At 33.6% G+C, this 22879-nt stretch overlaps 1 protein-coding gene across 2 annotated transcripts in view; it reads left to right on the plus strand.

Annotated features, from left to right (window-relative positions):
- Msrb3 (methionine sulfoxide reductase B3) overlaps positions 1 to 22879 on the plus strand; it is a 124296-nt gene that overhangs the window by 11933 nt on the left and 89484 nt on the right. For both annotated transcript variants that reach the window (XM_010613709.3, XM_010613710.3), the window contains 2 exons: positions 6368 to 6476; positions 8062 to 8139. In XM_010613709.3, the coding sequence (XP_010612011.1) occupies positions 6368 to 6476; positions 8062 to 8139 (187 nt within the window). The remainder of the gene's footprint in view (positions 1 to 6367; positions 6477 to 8061; positions 8140 to 22879) is intronic.

The raw sequence follows: 22879 nt of genomic DNA on the forward strand, positions 1-22879 counted from the left end.
GTGCCCATTGATGTTAATTAGAACTCTGTGCATGAATCCATAGAATATAACTTAAACTGATTTGTAGAATTATTTGATGTGATATAATAGAAAACTAGTGAGAATGTATGAAATGTGAATTATGATAAATAAAGTTGTTTTTCTCACATATAGAAAAGAGAAAAATATTTTTCTTAAATAAAATGTCTTTATGTTATATTCTGAGTTTGAAACATAGATGAAATTTGAGGCTAAATGAAAAAATTAAGAATGTTTTAAAGATAAAAACATAAATGAGATACTAATTTTATAGTTTATTTACCTATGCATGTTCCTGCCATTGCCTATAGGATTATTGTAAAGAGGAGAGTTGTTAAAGTGTTTCAGAAAAGTAAAAGCATTGTTTGGCCAAAGAATTTTGTTCCTGTGCTCATCCAAAATTCATCAAAACATCTCTTGAGTATCCTCTTACGTGTGACTCCAGATTGGGAATGATAGCCTGTAGTCTAAATGGTATGACATTAAGTAGACATAGCAAATTAGCGAGTCTGCACCTTGACTATATACTTGAAGTTTAGGCCGGTGAATAGTCTCCAAGATATTAGGATATTTACTAGGATTTCTTTTGGAAATAAAAAAGGTAATTCTAGACAATGTCTGCATTAAGATACATAGTTGTAAATTTCCTGGTTTAAAAGCATTTTCTTTTATGTTTAAACTGTTGCTTGTCTACTCCATTCATCTTCGGGTTTTAACATCTGCTTTCAAGTTACCATCTCTGTTCTGCCACTAGTGTATGAACTTCTTAGTGTTTTCACATCTTGTATTGGCTGTTTCTTCTGTGTGTTCAGAAAGTTCTTTCTCCAGACATCAACATAGCCAACTTCCCCTCCTTCCTCAGCTTTGGTCATGTGTCACCTTTCTGAGTGAGATCCACCTTGGCTACTCCATTTAAAATTATAGTCCTCACTTCAAGCATTCTCAATCTTCATTGTCCTGCCTTAAGCTTCCTTTTTCCTGTGCCTGCATACTCACTACCTTCCCCAAGACTATATAGTTTATTTCCTAATTTTCTTTGTGTTTTATCTGTCTTCCTTTACCCTTACTGAAATAGGAGCTCTATTAAAGTAAGATCTGTATTTTGGTCTGTGCTATATACAAAGTACTTAGAAAAATGTCAACACATAGTAGGTTTAATAAACAATTATTGAATGAACAAATAAAAATATTTTACTTAACATATTATCTGGCACTATGTAAACACTCAACACTTTTGATGCTTTATAAAAGTAAGAAAAAGTCTTAGATCAGTGGTCTTCAGTGTAAGTTCTACAACCCTGGTTTCGTGGAAACAGTGTCCTGACATTTTAAATTGTATGTTAATCTCAGGAATATTTTTCCTATTCTACTCTGAGAGAAAATTTAGAAGAATTGGATATCCTTCTATAGATAAGAAATTTTTCTCCCACCCTCTGTTTTGTAGTTTTTTAAAAAAGCCTTTATTGAATTATTACAATGCAGACAAATACAAAAAATGGTTTATGATGCATACTTTAACTTTACCTTAAAAATAAACTATATTAGACTTATAAATTCTCACTTGTAAATCTCACTCATTTATAGGTTAAAACTAAAACCCTATTCAGTTTTCTAATATAAATAACTCAAAATTAAAATTTGTAGTGAAAAGTAGCATACTTTAAAGCATACTTGAATTTTATACCATCTTTATATGTAGCAGCCAAATATTTCAATTTTAAATTTACTGTTTTAACCTAGTAAACTCAAAGCTACAGCAGATATTTTTATCTCTTATTCATTTATTAGCTGAGGAAATATTTAAGTTTTATTTTTTCTGATCCTAGATTCAAAGTTAAAGTTGTAGGATCTTTAGGTTTTGTTTTGTTTTGAATTTTTTAACACTGAAATATAAAATTTATGACTTAAAAATTCTCTAAGCATTTAGGTAACAGATCTGATTTACTTCTTAACAGGAAGTTAAAAAGCCTTTCAACATTTTATAGACTTTGTGAGAATCCCGCATGAACCTTGTCTCTGACCCTTAGTGGAAGGAATGAATATAGGGGAAACAGACATTGGCTAATGGACAAAAGTATTTACTTTCCTGGATGTACTACAGTGATTATTACTTTCCCGCCTATTATCTTGTTATTGGTCATAGTCTTTAAAGCTGACAGTTATTACATAATTTGAAAAGAAACAAGAGTTGTACCATATTTTTTTTTTCCTGAGAGAATATAATGATTATGGGCTTTGCAGCCAACTGCTTTGGGTTTGAGTTGGTGTGTGTATTTAGATAGTTATGTTATAAGCACTGTGAGTCTCAAGTTTCTGTATCTGTAAAATAGGCGTGACTGCTACCTTCTAGAATTATATACCTAAATATGTTCTTAGCACATATCAGAACTCAAATTTTAATTTTATTTTTGTCCTTTACTCCCAACTTTACCATTTTTTGAAGATACTGTGTGAGAAAAATACTAGTCTGAGGGAATTACTATAGAAAAATAATTAACCAATAGAACATTGAAGCACACCACATACCTGACTTGAGTACTTTTCAAAATTCAGCTTTAGGGGCCAGGGATTTAGTTCATTGGTTCCGCCACCTGCTTCTTAAGCACAAGGACCTGAGTTTGATCACTGATACAAAAAAAAAAAAAAAAAAAACAGTTTTAAAACTTTAAAATCTAGTGTAATCAGAATGGCAGTGTGATACTGCATTTCTTCAGTATTTGATAAGTGCTCAATGATGCTGTCCTTACACCAAACTTGTAAGGATGGCAGCACATAAAGCAGTTGACTTATCTAAGTCCCCGAGGTTGGAAAGCAGGCAGAAACAGAAAGTGAACTCATGATGTAAGTTTATTTCTACTAGCTTTCCAGTGAAGTTTCAGAACAGTTCTGCTTTTAGGAAAGAGCATGGAACAAGCCTCGATATGAAATGAGAGAGGGCATATTTCAGCATACAAATAGCTTTGGAGAGAGTTCAAGATAGATCTGAGCTATACCAAAGTTATTCTATAGGGTATAGGTTCTGAATAGACACCAAAGGGACAATATTATGTCCTCAAATATTCTTGTGTTGCATGTGCATGCACGCTCATTCACTTGTGTCTTAAAAATACACTAATAAACATTTAAATAAAGGGAATCATCTTTCTCTAACATATTGCTAAGCCAGTTTAGAAGTAATCGAACAGATGACATATAATACTGTTAAATTACCTTGTGAAATAAGGAAATTACAGAACATAAGTAAAGATAGTAAAAGGAAACCATCCAATGAATTACTCTAGAATTTCAAAATGAAATGATATCAAAATTAACAGTGGCACCATATGACTTTAGAAAGTGAGTCTGATAGAGAGATCAGAGATAAAAGTAAGGCTTTTTTATGTTTATTTTGTGCCAAATTTTGGTTATGTCAGGAGAGCTAATGTAATAATATAGCTTTCAATTTCCAAGACATATATTATTATTAAACTATGTGGCAAGACATTTATTAAAATCTAACTTACTGAGTTTTTAAATATAAAATCACAATAGTAGTTTCTAGCATATATGTACTTCCTTTTGCTGTTAAGTGCTCTTTAAAAGTTAATTATTTTGAGAACAAAGTATGACCAAAGAATAAAACTGTATAAAGTTTGACAACTTTAAATAATCACTAGCATTTCTTAGAGAACAAACCTCACTTACAGTTAGGATACAATATTTGTATTTAAGGTGAAAAGGCAGGATGTAAGAAAATTTTGCTAATTTGGAAGATGACCTTTAAGTGCACCAAAACCAAATAATTTGTAGGCTATGACATAGGGCACATTCCTACAAAATTTGTGTGAATACAGCTTTAGTGGTTCTTGAAAGACAAACAAAGCTGGAATGAAATCTTTATTCCCTTCCCAAATAAGACTGAGACTAACAAAAGTGTACAGCAGCACTCATTCAAAGCTTGCCATTCAAATAGGATCTCTGTAGCACAGTTAATGAGATGGTTCATAGTGGAAAACAATCTGTTTTTAAGAATGTGTAGATCAAAAGTAATTTCTAATCTATGAAATAAAGTCTCTTCAATATCCTTCATTCACTAGTAAAGCTTTTATGTTTGTATTATTTACTTCAATCAGATGTTTTCAATTTTACCTTTTTTCTTTGTGTGAATACTTGATATGGTTCATCAATACTGACCAACAGTTTTATTCTTTTTCTTCAGAAGAGAGAGAGAGAGAGAGAGAGAGAGAGGGAGAGAATGAAAAAGAAACATCTTTGCCTAAACGATTTGCAAGCATCTGTGCTTTAAGCTACTTTTTATGAACACTCCTTAGTAAATGACTAAAGGTAAAAAAGCAGAAAAGCATCCAATGTTAGGAAATTGCAATCCAATACCATGTAATTTAAACCTGCAGTTGCTTCTCTTGTACTAAATGACATACAGATGGGTAGCTTAGTTCTGTCAACTTAGGGAACACAATTGGTCTTTTTGTATGAATGAACATATATTAACAAAAATATTTTGGACAGAATTGTTTTATTCTCATTGTTCAGATTTTAATTATCCATCCATTGGAAAGAATAATTTTAACCAAGACATAGGTCACATTAGGTTTGTAATTAATGAATTTTTTGACAAAATTAACAAAAATACATTTCCAACAAATAAAAACAAAATAACTTTTAAGAAGTCCATAGTAAATTGAGTAGAAACTCACCTATCACAATCAGTTGTTTAAAAAAGAGCCACACTTTGTTCAAGCTGTTGGAAGCAGTTCTGATAGACATTTCCCAGGGAAACTTTTCTATCTACTCCTTAGACAATTGTAAAAAATGCAGATAGTAGGTGTTAGATAAGTCCTAGTGTATCGTGGGGCCCAGTGAGATGAAGGACCCATGTGTCATTTACACTGAGCCGCTGCTCCTGTGGCTCCTTCCAGGCCAAGAAGGGCCAGGGTACATTATGGAAGGTCAGCAGAAGTGCTGTTTGATACCTGCAGGCCTGCACCAAGACATAACTTTCTGTTTGGCTCTGATTTGCTCTTTTCCTGTCTCTGTATTTTCTGGGAGAGAATCAGCCACTCTGACTTGGTGGCCCTGATTCTGGAAGCTGATACCCTCTTTAGTCCCACAATCCAAGTAACTGGTTAGCTAATTTTTTCTGAGTTTAATGTCAGTGATTTCATATTTGATGACATTAGGCACGTTAAAAATAAAAGAAGGAAAAAGCATTTCCACTCCTAAATCTTATTTCTTTGTATTTCAAAAGAAGTTGAATTTAATATTCAGGAAACTAAGCAAGGTTTTACTGGGAAACTTCAAAACGTGGTAAGAAATCTTTATATTTAGGACAGTGTACAAGCATCTTTACCACTATGATAGATGGCAAAGAAAAGTAATTTTACTGCAGTGAGTAATAGTTGCCTTGTCCCAGAGTTATACTTTTTCAATCATTTGTTCAGGTAAAATAAAATACTACATATAAACAGGTGTTGTCTGAATGTTTTATTACAGTCTTATAAGTTGAAATAAAAGCTGCCATTGTTATTAGTCACGTTAAAATTACTTTTGCCATTAAAATGCACACAATCAGTAAAATCTTCCTAGATATACTTTGCAAAAAGAAAATATAGGTCTTTAAATAAAATCACTGCTTTTCATTTTTTCCTTTGTCTTTCTTCCTATTTTTCTCACTCTTTCTTTGAATTCTTTGAGTCTGCATTAGTTTAAAATGCCTTCTGCTGTAGTAGAAAAATGTTTCTTGCTGCCTATTTAACATGGAATGCCACAGTCTTTAAAGAAAATTTTATTTCTGAGGACTCACAGAACCTAGTGAATTGTCTGATGGAATCACAGAGAAGAGCAATTCTTAATTGTAGATAATATATTCTTAAGAGGTCACAGAAAAATAAATAAGAGATCATCCATATTGGAAACTGAATGATGATGGTTTCAAGCTATTCCAACAAGTGGCAAAATTATTTCATGGACAGTATGATTTAACTAATATGCCCATCACCTTATATATACAGTGTGAATAATTATAAATAGGTTTATATTTTTTAATTCATTTTTTTAAAAGGAGTTTCAGGGCACTAGGGGACATAAATGATGTACTACCATCTTGCACATGTTCATTAAGTTTTCATTTCTACCTGATAGAAGCTTTGGCTATAGCATGTTGTCACTAAAACATTCCTTTTAAACTTAGAGGAATAATCAGCTACAGTTCAGGTAAGGTTTTCTAGTGCATTTGGGACCAGTCTGATCATTGACAACTGACCGTAGAAGCTGTGTTGTGGCTGCTGGCCAAAGCAATTATTTAGGATTCAAGCTAAAAAGATCTCTTCTTCCATGTCCTCTCTCTTTCCAGGGTCATGTAGGGATAAAAAGAACTGTAAGGTGGTCTTTTCTCAGCAGGAACTGAGGAAGCGGCTAACACCCCTGCAGTACCATGTCACTCAGGAGAAAGGAACCGAAAGGTAAGGTGAGCTGTAATACAAAGTCATTAAGCAATAGCTTGTTTTCTCTTTCCTGTCACTGTTGCATCTTCTTTGTCAATTAATATAAAGAATTCTATCCTTTAAATTAGTATATAAATTAGTATCTTTGAAAAGATTGAAAATAGCATTGTTTAGGTAAAGACCAAGCTTTATTTGTTCTTTCCTCCATTTAATGAACACTCTATCTTATGAAAAGTCACGAGGCTTTTGTTAAGGGCCTGTTTTTAGTTTACTACAAAATGTGTGGAAGTAATAGCTATTTAGGTACATTTTTGGGGAAGACATCACAGTAAGCAAAACCATGAGGGACATGGAGCTATGCCAGCATGCTGAAATTTTGAAGGTGGCCATTGTAAGTATAGACGTTTTGGCTGCAAAAAGAAGGTAGCATAATTTAGTTCCTTTCTACCCCACTCCAATTTCTTTTTGAAGCACATGTGGAGAAAGTATTTATTGGCTCATTTGTGGTTGGAATGTCAAAAATTTTCAATAACTGCCCTCACATGGCTTTGGTCCTTGGAAGTGTGCCCTAAGTCCTGAAAAAAGAGTTTGTTCACTTCCAAGACTATTTTTAGTGAATAAAGTCTCTCTCAGCTGATTCCAGCTCAAAAGTAACTTGCCAAGGTCCGGTGATTTTGTTGTCTAATTTATACCATGGAGCTTGGCATATGGCTACAACTTACCTCTGATTCAAATTTATTAATGATGTAACTTCTTGTTTTCATTCATGAATTATTAAGAGCTCTTTACCACACATGGGATCCTTGTTAATAGACAGCGTGCACTTCCTGTCACAGTACCTGCTGTTTACTGAATGTACTGAATGTTGAATCTCTGACAAAGTTTGCTCTTACTGTACAATGAGCTAGTAGTGGACTTGAGTCTCAGCTCAGGAGTTCTGCCTGTCCTGTTGTGTACATGACCAGCAAAATGATTTAATGCACACAAACAACCAGAGATTAGGTCATTCTTAAAAATGCTGTTTATAAAAAAAATTGGACCTCATAAAGAGGGTGAAAGGATAATAAAAACAAGCTGCAGAGCACATAGAGTTTTTGTTGGGCTAGCACAGCTGATTTGTATTAGCTGAATGACCTCCTAGCCTTTAAGATTGTTAACTTAGAAAAATATTCCCTTAAAGCTGCAATATTCCTTTTCAAACTAAAAAATAAGACTTTCTACTTGAAGTCTTGGAACTTTCTGCATTTTCTGGAATACTCTTGGATACTTAAGAGTAGCAGAAATCTTATGTAATAATGTTCTTTCTTTGAATCAAGCTACAAACTTTAAATAGGAAAACATTTTTTCTAAGTATTACATAACTAAATGGCTTAATTTTTTTTTATTTAACCTGCACTAGTTTGGAGTAGTTATAGGCACCTTTTATTATATAGATTTGAAATATATTGCTATTGTTCAGATTTCCATATGTTTGGTCTGTTCTCATTTTAGTACCAAAAGCTCTTGAAAGATTTATTAGAAAAGTGTATTTTAAGCAAATGTGTTCTATAAAAATACTGCTAGCTTTGCTTAATTTTTTGATGATCTGTTTATTGTTTATTAGTGCCTTTGACGGAGAATATACACATCACAAAGATCCTGGAATATATAAATGTGTTGTTTGTGGAACTCCATTGTTCAAGTAAGTATATTAAGAACCTATAGTATGGATATATCGCAGATGGCAACAAACTAGTTATTGCTTGTTCACCCTGGAATCTTTCTACTACTGAATTTTCTTCTTTTTCTATTTTTTTTTACCCTCCCTAAAACAAAAATAACTTTCATGGTAAATTGCTATTGTGTTAGACTGGATGATTTTGCACTGTTTGGAATTTTTAAATACCCAGCATTAACTTATTCATCTTAGTAACCATTTTGCTTAACAGAGTTATCAAAGAGATTTTGATGGGCATAGGAATGATTTTTCTGTCGGGTTATTTTTTGGACCATATTGAAAATTCTTTATGTGTAACTTTAAGATTTACTAATATCCACCAAGTAGACTATTCATAGTTCTACAAAGAATTGAAAGTAACATGAGAAGCATAGCAGATATTTATACATAAAGAAGTAATTTATATAAGGTTAACAGTATTTTTCATTGATCCAAAAATCTTTATTTTAAAGATCCAAATAGAACAGGCAACGCATAGACTTTTTGATCAAAATAGTTTATTCAGACAATGTATTCTGGAAAGTATGTCTTATTCAAACAGGACAATTCTTCATCAGAAATTTATCTAGGTGAAGAAAATCCTGAAAGCCATTTTTTATAGGGTTGCTGATATAGTGAAATAAATGGAGAGGAACTTTATTTGAGAGTAAATGTCATTTATTTAAAACAGAATTACAGAATTTCTTAGGGGAAATGAATAAATATGAATCTGGTACTGGTAGCATGTAAAACACACTTTATATCTCTCCATAAATGTTTCTCTTTTAAAACACTAACATTTACAGATTTTCCAGGAATAACAGGAAATAGTAGTTTCCTTGAAAATTTTTAAGAGTTTGCAACTTTTCTTAAATTGCACAAATCTTATTATACATTAGTATTGGTTGGGAATTTGTTTTCAATTCTTATGTATTTATTCTTCATGTTAAAACTTGACCCTTCAGATTGTCACCCATTTCCCCTCAGAAAACACATGTCTTTATATTTCAGCACTTTTGTCTTGTGTCATAATAGTTGATATAACACTTGTTAGCTGTTGAGCCATGTTAAACTTGTTAATATCCCAAATGGTAAAAATTGGCCATATCCTTTTTGCTTTTTGTTTAAGATCCTTTTCTTTCCCTATCATGTGATTCAGTAAAACACTAGATCTTAGGAAAACTTACTCTGTTAAATAAGAAACAGAGTACATGAAAGATTTAATTCATGTGAGATTTTGAGTCACAGATACTAAAGGCAAGACCCTTATCCAAACATAGGTAACTGTAGGAATCAGGTTTCACATTCATTGCGACATTGCTATGATCTCCTTTAGCATTCTTGTTAAAAAAAGCTTTTATTTTCTAAAGTTTTAAGGAATGTGGTTCAGTTCTTTTTATCCTGCCTTTTCTTTATTTCATTCTTGGCCTCTCTGTTCCTGATTTCTTGTCTTCTTGGGGGAAAATTCTCTGCTCTGTCTTTCACTGGAGATAGAGTAGTTCAGTGGTCAGTGTAGCTGTCTTCGTACTGGAGAATGTGTGTCCTAGGTGTACACATGACTTTCTAGGGGTCACCGGACATGGACAATTTTTAGGGCATCAGTTTTATCATCCTCAGCTTCCACAGTACCATGTCCCTGAAACTGATTGTCTAAGAAAGTCTGCAATCTGTTGCTTCTTATTATCATGGTCAGCTGTCTTTCATTTCATAAAAGATGTCACACCTCTCACCTATCCCAGATATTATTGATTTATTGTCCTAGAGTACAGTCTGTGGGGCATCAAGAAAAAAATTCCAATTTAGGGATGCATCACCTCTGAAGGAGAGCAAAGCAATAAAGCATTTGGAAAAATATTCAGATAATCTTTTATCTTAGCAAGCCCCTGGCATGACTCAGTCTACCTCCCTGTCTATTTGTTTGTCTATTTATTGTGTGCTTATCTGGCCTACTTAAGTGAGAGGGTTGCCACAAGAACGTGTATCAACATGTTTATTAAAACAGAAAAAAGAAGTTAATATTTTTTAGACCAAAAAAATCTGATTTTTGATTAATTTGTCAGTAAGGACTGGCTTTGCAAATTACTTCATATGGTGGATTTCATTCATTAAATAATCAAAGCATGTAGCTTTAAGGTTTTGACAAAAATCTATTTTAGGTATGTATAAGGTACACAAAATAACAGAATATTTATATTTTACAGTTATTTAAATTTTGGTAAGATGTGTTAGCTGTTAATTTAAAATATGGGAATATAGAAAGCATGTTTTAGGCAGAACCCAATCAGGCTACAGAATCCACCATTATTTGAACAGGAAAATTTAATATAAAGAATTATGAATGGTAACAGATTATTGTGGTAATGAAGGATTGGCTAATACGTAAAGAAAATCTAAAGACTGTGGTATAGCAAGAATAGTAATCATGACCTCTAAAGGAGCAGTGGTTCTGCAGAAGTCAGGTGCTGGATAAGTTGCCTACCCTGAAAGAAGTGGGTATGGGAAAAGCTATGTACGCAGTCAGAGCCTGGCACTGGAGAAGCCACCCACCCTGAAAAAGGCTAGAAGTAGTGATGCTGTCTATGCTTCAGGATTCAGATGCTAGAGAAACTGCAGGCCGTAGAGGAGGTTGGCATACTCAACCAGCAAGTAAAGACCTTTTCCTCCAGATGTCTCTCCTGTAACTTCTACTGGAAAAGCTTAACTTTATGCTAGGCAATAAAGAAAAAAAATGTAAGGGCCCAGCTCTATGTTAGCAGGGAAAGCAAGGAAGATGGATTTGGAGGTAAGAGACAACAAATTGATAACTGACACAAAATCCATATATTTTCAAGATTATTTTATGAGTTTATGATCAAAAGTTTGAAAAGCATTCACTTATCTAGTGAATTGTAGGTATCACTATCAGGGACCTTCTATATAGTTGGTTTCACACTTTATATACAAAGTGTAGGAAACAGTTGGTATGTTTGTGTATGCACATGCATGTGTATGTATAGTTTTTAATTAGACTGAAAGGGGTTAAAGAAGATAATTAAGTAAAACAGGACATAGCGGAACAGTATGAGAAATATCTATAGTAAGAAAACATAGGAAAGAAGAATAGAAAAAAGAAGTGCTGAATTTGAGAATGTGATTGTTAGTGGTATGAGATTTTTTTCCCCAACTTTAATTTCTGTTATCTAATTTGTGCATGTATGTTTATGTGGGCTCATATATGTGTATAAGTCTCTTCCTTTACTTGAGCAGTGTGTATGTATTGTACTTCCTTATAAAAAAGTCTACTCAATTATTCTAATTTTATTTTCAAACTGTACTCTAAATATATTCTTTCTCTGAATAATATGCTGATTTCCAAGTACAAGTACCTTATTCATAGGCTTCTTACAAACCAAATCTGTAATTTATTCCACAGTTCATGTCTTCTTCACATTCACAAATTTTACCAAGCTGGTTTACTTTTCATATTATACTACCAATTTTTATTAGTAAATTAACCAACAGAAGCAAGAATGTTCTCTCCTCCAGTAATTTGAACTTTAAAAATTTCATGAAGTGAATTTATTACATGTCAGATAAACCAGAGAAGGCATTGATAAAATAATTGAATTCAGAAAATATTTTGACCACTTACATTGTACTTTACAAGATATTGTAGAACAAATAAGTTTATGAAATAGTTTCTCCTCAAGATACCTAATGGTTTTGTTGGCATAATATAACAAAATAGTGTCAGTATCTATCTGAAAGTGCTTGTTTAAAATGCTTTTATGTGCACTAGGAAGTATATGACTGCATCAAGTTGGAAAGGGTTCATGGAGAAGATGAGACCACATTTTCTTAGAAAGAAAGAAGAGTTCAGTTTTCCCAAGTGAAGGATGCTTCATAGGGATTGTTTCATGAGAAGAGGAATTAGAGATGGGATCAAAAGCAGGTTTTTCAAGGAAATAGGAGATGGGTCCAATAGGAGTTGGAAAGTGGGTTATGTTGGTAGTAATGCCTAAGCTGTTAAGGTTGACCAATCTTAAGGGAATCAGAGAAGACCTAGGACCAGAGGAAAATTTTTAAATTTCTACTTGAAATCCTTGAAGCCTGAAATTTCTTCTTCAGTGAAGCTCTCTAATCTTGCAAAGATGAATTTTGCTATCCCTCTTCTCACCTCAATAGCATGTTGTATACATTTTGATTGTCATAATCTCTATCGTGTTCTGCCAGTATTCTCATTTTCCTCCAGTAAATGTATTTCACAGTGGTCAAGCTGTACCCTAGTTCAGTTTATATCTTTAGCCTCTGATATTTAATAATCACTGAATATTTATTGTTTATTTATATGATTGAAGTTTATTGTGCAGATTGTGGAGAAATTTTGAATAAGGGAATAGCATGATAAAAATTGGAAATAAGCCACAACAGTGTACAACACAGATTTCTGTGAGCAAAAGGAGGCGGAATTGTTAACAGTCTCAATGGGAAGTTCTTTTTTCCTTTTACCTAATAAACCTCAACATTATCCACGTACAAACATCTCTTAATGATTTTGTTTGAGACTTTAAAGAACCACATAGAGTGGTTAATATTCTGCATACAGAATACTCAACAAGCCTTACATTGAGTAGCTCATTTAATATAGGTTCATTAATAATAATAACAATACTGTTACAATACTGGCTAACAATATGTAGCACTTATTATGTGACAGGCATGGTACTAAGTGTTTTATATATATTAACTCATTTAACTGTCAACACATTTCACAGAGAGAACTGGGAAAGTATAAGTAATTTAAGATCTCTCAGTCAGCTTACAAATGGATTCAGAATAGTAATGCTCAAATTTCTAAAAAGAACATTAAAGAATAATAGAATGCTCAATTAGTATTTTATTTTGGTTGCTCTAGTCTGATTATTTTGTTTAACATCATGGTACTCATGTTTGACAAATGGTACTCATACACATATCTCAATTATTTGAAAAACATTTTTGTCACAATACTTAAGCTGAAAATTGAAGACCATGTCAATCTATGAAGGGCTAAGTGAAAAGTAACTAGATCCATAGTCGCAGGTCATCAGAATTCAGTTTCAGCTTGCTTGGTTCTTAGCCTGAAGGAAGACCCTTGGAATCCTGAGAGGATGATGTAGCCAATGTCCAGAAAGCTATTAGGCCAGTTGGCATCTGAGTGGGAGAGCAGCAGGTGGATTTTTGGGCAGGATTCTAGTAATTAAAATCTGGAGGTCATTTTATTTTCAGATATTGATTTCTTGTCATATTTTTCTCAAGTAACCACATTTTTGCTACTTTTTTTAGTTTTCTTTCTATATTTTTAAGAAGCCTGATGTCAATCAGCACAAGCAGTCCTAAATGGCTTTCCTTCTTTCTGAAATGTCTTTGTGTCATCTTCCTCAAGCAGTTCAGAACTAGCACTGGCCAGAAGCAACTGGTGAAACTTAAATATCAGGCCAGATGTGTGATCTCAGATTCATCATATGTAAATGGGTAAACAAAACCAAACAGGTATAAAAATTAAATGCAGAAAAATGTGTAGTACTGTATATGCTAGATAGTCAACAAATGTTAAATATAAGTGGCTTGACCAAGTTATGGGGATATATACTATCACTATAGCCCCTCCTTATAACATGAGAAAGCAAAGGCTTTATTAGAAAGAGCCTCTCTATTAACTGTAGATATTATTGTGATGAGTCACTGCTTAAGCTGTACTGCTGTATTTCCAATGGAATTCTGCTGCAAAAATGGCTCGTACATGCTACATTTCACTTGAGCCTCCTGTGCAGTTTTATTCTAGGTTACCAGAAAATTTAGTCCATTTTCTAGCTCTTTTAAGAACATAAACTTTCAGCCCAGTGCCATAAATTTCAGTCCATTTCCACACACAGTTTAATCAACTATGCTATTCCATGTATGCTATTCACTGCTAAAAGAGAGTTTCATCATGAACTTTTCCCCCTTTAATATAATTGTCTTTGCTTGGGGTGGGTAGGGAAGGATATAAAACCAGGGTGGGAAGATTGTGTTTTCTGTTCTTCCTCTCTATTTAGATTTCACTTCTTTGATCCTTAAATTCTGTCTATACAAACCACACTCAAGTGAAATAAGTAGGACACCCATGTGTAAATACTGAATGGTTTCTCTGGTGTGAGAAACTGAAAGTGTAAATGAGGACCAAAATATATATAATATAATGTGAAACAGGAAAAAAAGGTTCAGAGGGGAAAGGGAAGTGGGAGGGTTGTAGGGAAAAGGAAAGAAGGGAAATGAAAAACTATGACAAAAGAAAGAAAAAGGGAAACAAAGTTTTTTTGTAAATAGGGAGGGGTGGAGAGGTCAAAGGGAGGGAAGGGGAATGGGGGGAAAAGCAAGAACCAAGATATACCATGTACAGATACAACTTCCCAATGATAAATGTGATTATAATGTATACTTAAAATGTACCAATTAACTTAATGAGAAAAAAACTAAAAATAGTTTCAGTCTCTGAAAAGTACTAAATATACCAACACGAATTTAACTTCATTCTTTTTATGGAAGTCTAACTGGAAATTGCTCATCATTCCAGCAAATGTTTCCTAACTTTTAACATAGTGCATTTAACTCGAACTTTAAAAGATTTGAATTGTCCTTTATCACATTCCAAATCCTTCAACAAAGAAATCTTTCCAGTGTAATGAAATTGCTCTGAAAAGAACTAGATTTTTTAGTGGTGGTCTACTTAAGCTTTTATTATATCTGCAATCAAATAGTCATTTTTCAGAAAATATAAAATTGGCTTCTCTCGTCCCACTGACCCTTCTTGTCTTGCCCCACATAAAATGATTTATAGGGTATTTGTAATGGAGAGAGTTATTTTTCTGCCTTCTCATCTAAAAGCTTAGAATAAGACCACAACTGTATTGCAAAGAAAGATTTTCTTGAGCTACTAGCAATGATAGCGAAAAGCACTCTAGGGAGGCAACAAAAAACACTCTAGGGAGGCATAAAAAGCCTAAAAACATAGAATTTTAAAAAAGGAAAGAACAATTGCATCACATTGAATCACAAAGTGTAACAAAACACAAAGATAATTATAGCTGCATTAAAAAAGTTATATACACATACAGAAAAAGAGCTGGGGATTTAGCTCAGTGGTTCCGCTGCCTGCTTCGCAAGCACAAGGACCCGAGTTTGATCCCCAGTACCAAAAAATATATATACAGAAAAGGAATGAGGCAATATCTACACATAAAATTCATAGATAGTTGAAGGTGCATGTATGAGTATGTGTGTGCACATATGCATAGGTGAGAGAAAAGTGGAGGAAAAGTAATCTTGTGTTGTATGTATTATGAAAATCACAATATTAGTCCTTTATTTAATTTCCCAAATGTAGACAGAAATGGATACTTTTCTTGGTGAAGTAGAATGGATTAGAGTAAACCAGGAAACATAATAGGCAAATTTAAACTAAAATTCTTATACATTTATTTTGTGTGAGTAAACATGAATAAGAAAATTTATGAATATTTGTTATTCCATTTCATAGACTTTGAAATTACTTAAGGCAGTTCATAAAAATAATGTACACATTTAGAAATGGGAAGAAAGGAGCTAAAGGTGTAGGGAAGGTGGGACGGGTAGGGGAAGGGTAATAAGGGAAAAGAAAAAAATGTGAGATAATGAAAAGATGGAAATAAAGTGTTTGTAGATGGAGAGGGGAGGAGGGGGTGAAGGGAGGGCAGGGGTAAGGGGAAAAAATGAGAATCAAGACTTGTCATGTAGAGGTACAAGATCACAACAATGAATGTAACTGTACTGTATCCCTAAAATGTACCAATAAACTCAATTAAAGCTGAAAAAAAAATAATGTACACATTTTCAGAAGGTAGTCCACAAAGCTTCTCTTCTTATAAATGAACAACTTTTTTTTTGGAAAGTGGCTAGTGAAAATTACATAAATTTTGATACCTATACATACCTTCAATGTGTCTTATACATGACTAAATGATCCATCATGTAACATTGTCATAGAAAGGTGCAGAAGCCATTTAGAGCAGCAGTAGGAAATGGAGTATTGTGAATTTCCAGTTTATATTTGCCACATAACCATAAACAAGGACCTAAACATCTCATTTTTCTCTCTCCAGTATGAATAACAGCAACATTTTCTAGCTCATAGCACTATTATATCAAATGAATTTTATGAACAGGCTATAAGAGAAAGATATAAGGATAAAGTAAGGTTTGGAAAAGCGCAACTTAAATTTACATGGTAAACTATAAACAGGATGCAAACTTAAAGTTCTCAAAATTAAATTAGTATAGTTAGCTTTTGATTCCAATATTACTACACGTTTTATATTATTTGACCAAGTGGTTTATCACATTCAAATATTTTCAGTTTCTTCAAGCAGCTTAAAATATTTTATTGTGGATTCTAAATACCTCAAATAATGATTCAGATGAGTTGTAATATATTAGTCAGTTTGAAATCTCTCTTCCCAACAAAATGGTAAACTTCTTGAGATAATAAGCCATGACATAGGATTTTTATAGCCCCTGCTCCCACCAGTGAAGGGCATAGGATTTTTCATATCCTAAGGTTTTAACTATTTATTTATTTATTTTTTGGGGGGTGCTACTGGGGATCAAACTCAGGTCCTTGTGCTTGCGAGGCAGGTGGTGGAACCACTGAACTAAATCCCCAGCCCAGGTTTTAACTATTTAATAGAGAGTTTAATAAGTTAAGAATAATAGCAGAATTAAATGATTCCAGTTGACTTTAGAATGGTGAAAATATAAAGATACTTGGTAGTGAACTTCTCTAATATCCCTACCACATTTTCTAGTGTTTTCTGTAAAGTAAAATACTCATAGAATTTAATTTTAGTAAATGCTTATTTCAATATTTCTTGCAAATGGAAAGGTATACCTGTCTCAGCTAAAAGGAAGATGATAATATTAATAACCTTTTATAAGAAAATACTAAATAAAGCAAAATGAAATAAAGTGGGTTCAATCTATTTATGCTATATTTAAAGACAGATTATACTGAATTTTAAAAAGTAATCTGAAAAATAAATATTCAAATCAATTGCTGGAAAAATAGCAATGACAAAAAACTCTAAAATAAACAGAAAAAATGCTCTTCTGTCTGTAGCCATTTGCCTATTCTAAACAAGGGAAAAGAGGTAAAGATTTCAGATTTTCTGCACAGAGACATACCACTAAGAGTAAGAATTATCAGCAGACAATGGTCTCTTAATTTCAGCACTGTTGACCTTGTCAACTAGACAATTCTTTGTTGTACAGAGTTGCCCTACATAGGATGCTTAGTTGTATTCCTGATCTCTCATTACATGCCCATAACATCCTATTTGCTTCTCCCCAGCTGTGACCAACAAAAATTTTTGTGGGTATAGAATATGCCCTCAGAGACAAAATCACGTCCAATTGACAACTAATATAGGCTGTCAACAAAACAATAAATGAAACTCTGACTCAACAAGATAATATAAGCTCTAATTTTATAGTGTTTGCTTATGTTTGCACTAGAAATACTTTGCCCTTAGGTTATTTCAGGTACAAATGTGACACCATCAAATGTGGAGATGGGAAAAGATGTGTAGTAATACTATAAAATAGTATTTCTATAACAGTATTTCTATGTATGTTGTAAAAACATGTAATTTCAGTTAAGTGACTGAAATGGTGAATTTTAAATATTTATTGCCTTTAAAAATACAACTTATTAAGTATTGTTTATATAATTTATTTTTAATGATGGCTATATTTAGCACCTGGTTCAAAAAGTTTCTAAAATGTTAGCATTGGAAGTGTTTCAAATTTCTTTACTTTACTGTAATGAAGGTAAATTGGATTAAGGTAATCTGCCTCCTTTCCTATAACAGCTGCCTATCAGAGGATAGAATGAATCCTTCTCTGAAAGAAGATTATATCAGCCATAATTTTTCACACATAATGTCTGACCTTCATAAAAAATTAGTAGGTGTACCAAAATAAAAGATCAAGAGAAATAAATTTATAAAATTAGTCCATGTAGATAGTCCAGATGTCTAAATACTTATAAGTAGACTTTAAATGATTGTGACAAATATATCCAAAAAATAGATAAGATGGAGAATTTCATCAGAGATATGGAATCTGTTTTAAAGAAACATTTTAGAGCTGAAAGTGCAATAACTGAAATTATAAACACAAGAGATGAATTAAAACCATATTGTGCATAGAAGAAGACCAGGCTAGTAATTAGAAAACAGGTCAATAGAAAGTACCCAGACTGAAACTAAGAGTACTAAAAAATAAAATATGATAATATGAGAAATTATATTGCACAGTTTTGGATATAACATATGCTCAAATTATAGCCATGGAAAGGGTAGGAAGCAATGTGAAAGAATTGGAAGGAATAATAGCTAAGAATTTTCCTAAACAGAAAAAAAAAAGCCATCAATTCAATAAGTGTTAAAATTTAAAAAAAAATACGGTATTTTACAAAAATATATCTAGGCACATCACAGCAAAACTGTTGAAAATGAAGTTAGGGACAAAAATCTTAAAATCAATCAAATAAATTAATTTGAAAAGTAAAAGTTTAACTTTGTTAAATTTAAGAGATTAACTTTCTATAATATTAATGAAGTTAGGACTGGGGATTTAGCTCAGTGGTGCCATTTCCTGCCTCTTAAGCACAGGGTCCTAAGTTCGATCCTGGTCCTAAAAACAAACAAACAAACAAAACAGTTTAATAAGGTGAACATAAACACTAGTAATGAGAATAGAATAAGACAAGATATGAAAAATTCATTTTAAAGTAAGAGAATAGTATTTAAAATTCTATCCTAATAAATTAGAAGTTTCAGAGAAAAAATACATGGTTGGACTCAAGACTGAATAGAGAGCTGAGTTATCAAAAACAAATTGTTCATGTGCTATTATAAGCTATGTCAATTATAGGAAATAGATGAAAACTTATCAACTTCTTTGGCAAATGTAAACTATCCCTAAAACCAAGATCTGGCATAAGACATTATCCCCGAAAAAAAACTATAGAACAGTCTGATTTACAAAAATAAATATAAGGGTCTTAAGATAGTTAAGTAAAAAGAGCATAGTTATATGTTGAATAAGTTACATCCATGACAAGACAAGGTTTATTTGAAGGATATAGAAATGGTTCAATACTGGGACATAAGAGGAAAAATGTAATCATTTAAATATATGCCCAAGAAAGCTATAAAAATTAAAAATGCATAATTAAGTTTAAAAAAATGCTACTGATAAATAAGTAGAAGTAAATATTGTTTTTCACCACACCTAAGAATCCATCTATAAGGATATGAAGGAAAAAAAAAAGACATTTCATACTGTTCTCTGTCAGCACTTAAAATAACTTGTCAGTATAATACTTCTGATACAAAATGTAACGATATAGTAAAAACAATGGCATAGTGCTTTTTCCACAAATCATACACTCAGAACAATACAACACAAAATGCTTCTGTGACCAAAGTGTAGAGTGTGCCCCACATCAAGCAAGTGGTTCCCCAGCAGACTGCAGGTAGGTGTCTTCTAATTTAATTCAATTCTGACACCATCTACCTGGAAATAGTGTCGGATCCCGAAGATTAAGGTATAGTCCTGTTAAGATTGTTCCCTCCTTCAGATATCATTTGCAGGCTCAAGGTTGTTTTACCTGTGCTCTTGAACAATTAGCTATGACCCCTTCTCAATTTCATCTAATTTTCTAGAGCAATTTATAGAATTCATGAGATACTTATATTTCCTGTTTTATTATGAAGGATATTACTGGGAATACAGATGAACAGGTAGATGAAGAAGGTACATTGGGCAAAGTATGTGGGAAAAATTAGGGACCTTCCTTGCCCTATTTAGATATACCACCCTCCTGAAGCCTCCATCTGTTTATCTATTTAGGAGCTCCCTATCCCAGAACTTCTGTATTATGAATTCCTCATTGTGTAAACATGATTGATTAAACCATTGGCCATTGGTGATCAACTTAATCTTCATTCTGCAGAGATTGGAGGATAGCTCTGAAAGTCCTCATTTTTAATCATATTTTGAGCATTCCAGTGCTGAGCCTATTATGATTTAGGTCCAAAATTCTCGGCCCCCAAAAGAAACTCATGTATTGAGGGGTTGGGTTTTGGAAGGTGTTTGAATCGTGGGGGTGCTGTACTTAGCAGTGGATTAATCCATTGGTGATTTCATGGCTGAATGTACTCTTAGGAGGTGAGGCCTGGTCAAAACAGGCAAGTTTCTGTTGGATATGACCTATAAGGGTGTATTCTGTTCCTACTCATCCCTTTTCCCTTTGTGTTCTGGCTGCCATAAGTAAACAGCTTTCCTCTGCTATCCTCTTCCATCATGGCATTTCTGCCTTAGACCCAGTTGACCATGAAATGAATTCTCCCAAAATGAGCCCAGCTAAAGCTTTCCTCCTTTAAATTGTTGCTGTTTGGCCTTTTATATCAGTGATGGGGAAGCTAACACAGAAAATTGGTGCCAAAAGTGGCATCATTGCTATGACTATACATGACTATGTGGCTTAGAAGCCTTTGCGAATGGTTTGCAGGAAGATTTTGGAAGGTTTGGAGATGCTGGTTAGAGATGCCTTAGATGCTGTAAGCAAAACAATGTGCATTCGGACGGGAGCTTAGAAGACCAGAATATTGATAAGAATATAAACAAAAAGGCTAATGAGATTTTAATTGGGAACAAAGACTATATTGGAAACTCATTTGGAAGCCTTGTATATTTCATTCTGGCAAAATTTTGTCTGCATTTTATGTATGTCCTAAGATTATGTGATACTTAATTAAAGGTGGTATACTATCTAATCTGATAGGGGAAATTTCAAGGAAGCCCAGTGTTCAGGCTGTGGCAGGATATTTCTACTTGCTTTTATCCAGACTTATGATAAAAATCAGTAGCAAAAAGTGGAACCTAAGTTTGTGATAATTTTTCAGTTTCACCAGAAAGGAAATGCCTACACAGGTGAGGCCAAGAAAAGCTTGGTTGCTGAAAAGTAGCATTAAAAAGAAGCCAAGAACTTTAGCGCAGGTTGGTAGGAAAGATGGCTTATAGACATCTCAAGAATTGGCCAGACCTCACCCTTTTATAGGCTTCAAGGGTATAAAAGAGTAAACTCATTTGAAAGGCTTTGTTTTGGGAAGAGACCTGGTGTGCACTGCTCACTCAGAGATACCTGGGGAAGCTTTTCCCTGAGTTTGGTCATCTGGGTACTAAGAGGACATGGCACTAAAGTTGAGATCCAGAGGGGCCCAGGCCACTGCTTGACTTGATGGAAGACTGTAGCATTATTCATATGGTGTCGGTTTTTCAGACATGAAGAATATAAGAGTTGTGGGGTCATGGAGGCTTCCATCCAGATTTCAGAGGAAGACCTGGAAGATCAGACAATGTGCTTGTGTGACAGTGATGCACGAAACTGTGAGAGTGAAGCTTAAGGTGCAGTGGAGAGCCCAGTAAGCTGGTAATGCCAAGAAATATGAACTGTATGCTGAGAAAAACCATAGGAAGTTAGTGGAGCTTGCCCAGGAGAGAGACCTTGTGGGTTGAACCAGCAAGGCCATATGGACAGGGTTGCCCAAACTTTGGAGTTTACATCTTGCTACAAATTGTCATGGGTACTGGACATAGAGCTATAGGATTTAATGTTTGCCTTGTTGGTTTTCAGTCTTACTTTGGTCTAATTTCTTTCTATTCCACTATTTCTTCCTTCTGAATTGGAAATGTTTACTCTGTGCCATTGTATGTTGGAAAGATTTAAATTTCAGTTTTCACAGGGGCTCACAAAGGGGCAAATAAAGTTTGCCTTGAATCTCACAGGATAATTTGGACTTGGACTTTTCAACAGTGCTGAAACTGTTAAGACTTTGGAAACTCCTAAAGACGGACTGAACACATTTTCTATAATAAGGTGTATACAAGCCTTTTGGGGTAGAATGTTATGGTTTAAATCTCAAATACACCCTCAATCTCAGGTATTCAGAAGTGGGGGAATTGGAGGGTGATTGGATAATGGGGTGCTATACTCACGAGTGGATTAATATATTGGTGAGTTCAATATATTTGCTGGATGTGCTGACTGTATAGGACTGGGTTGGTGGTGGGCCACTAAGTTCATGACCTAGAAGGATATATTCTTGTCCCTTGTTCCTCTTTTTTCCTCTCTGCTTCCTGGCTGCCATGAGGTAGGAACATTTCATCCACCATGCCTTTCCACCATATTGTTTCTGCCCTGGAGCCAGCTGCCCATTGATTAAATACTATAAACTGTGAGCCAAATTAAATTTCTCTTCATTTATCTGTCAGTGTTGGTTATTTTGTCCCAGTAATGGGAAAGCTGACTAATACATAGTAACTACTATGCTAAACCTGCTTAGCAGCTGCTAGCCAACAGTCATCTTATTAACCCACTAAAAACACTCAATAGTACAAAGATTCAGAGGGTGTTAGGCACTATAGGAAAACATAGTTTAAATGTTCAATATAGGGATCTAGATAAATGAAATCCATGGTAAATATTTCTCTGGAATTTAAAGTAATAGGGCAAAATATTTAGTTATCTGGAAAGGAGTTTAAAATAAATTTGAAAAGTAAAATTGACGTATGATTCTATATTCATAAAACATGCATATATAAATATGAATAAGAAATGTAGGCA

Source organism: Fukomys damarensis, unplaced genomic scaffold (assembly GCF_012274545.1).
Source record: "Fukomys damarensis isolate Sample0158 unplaced genomic scaffold, DMR_v1.0_HiC HiC_scaffold_15, whole genome shotgun sequence".
Lineage (NCBI taxonomy): Eukaryota > Metazoa > Chordata > Mammalia > Rodentia > Bathyergidae > Fukomys > Fukomys damarensis.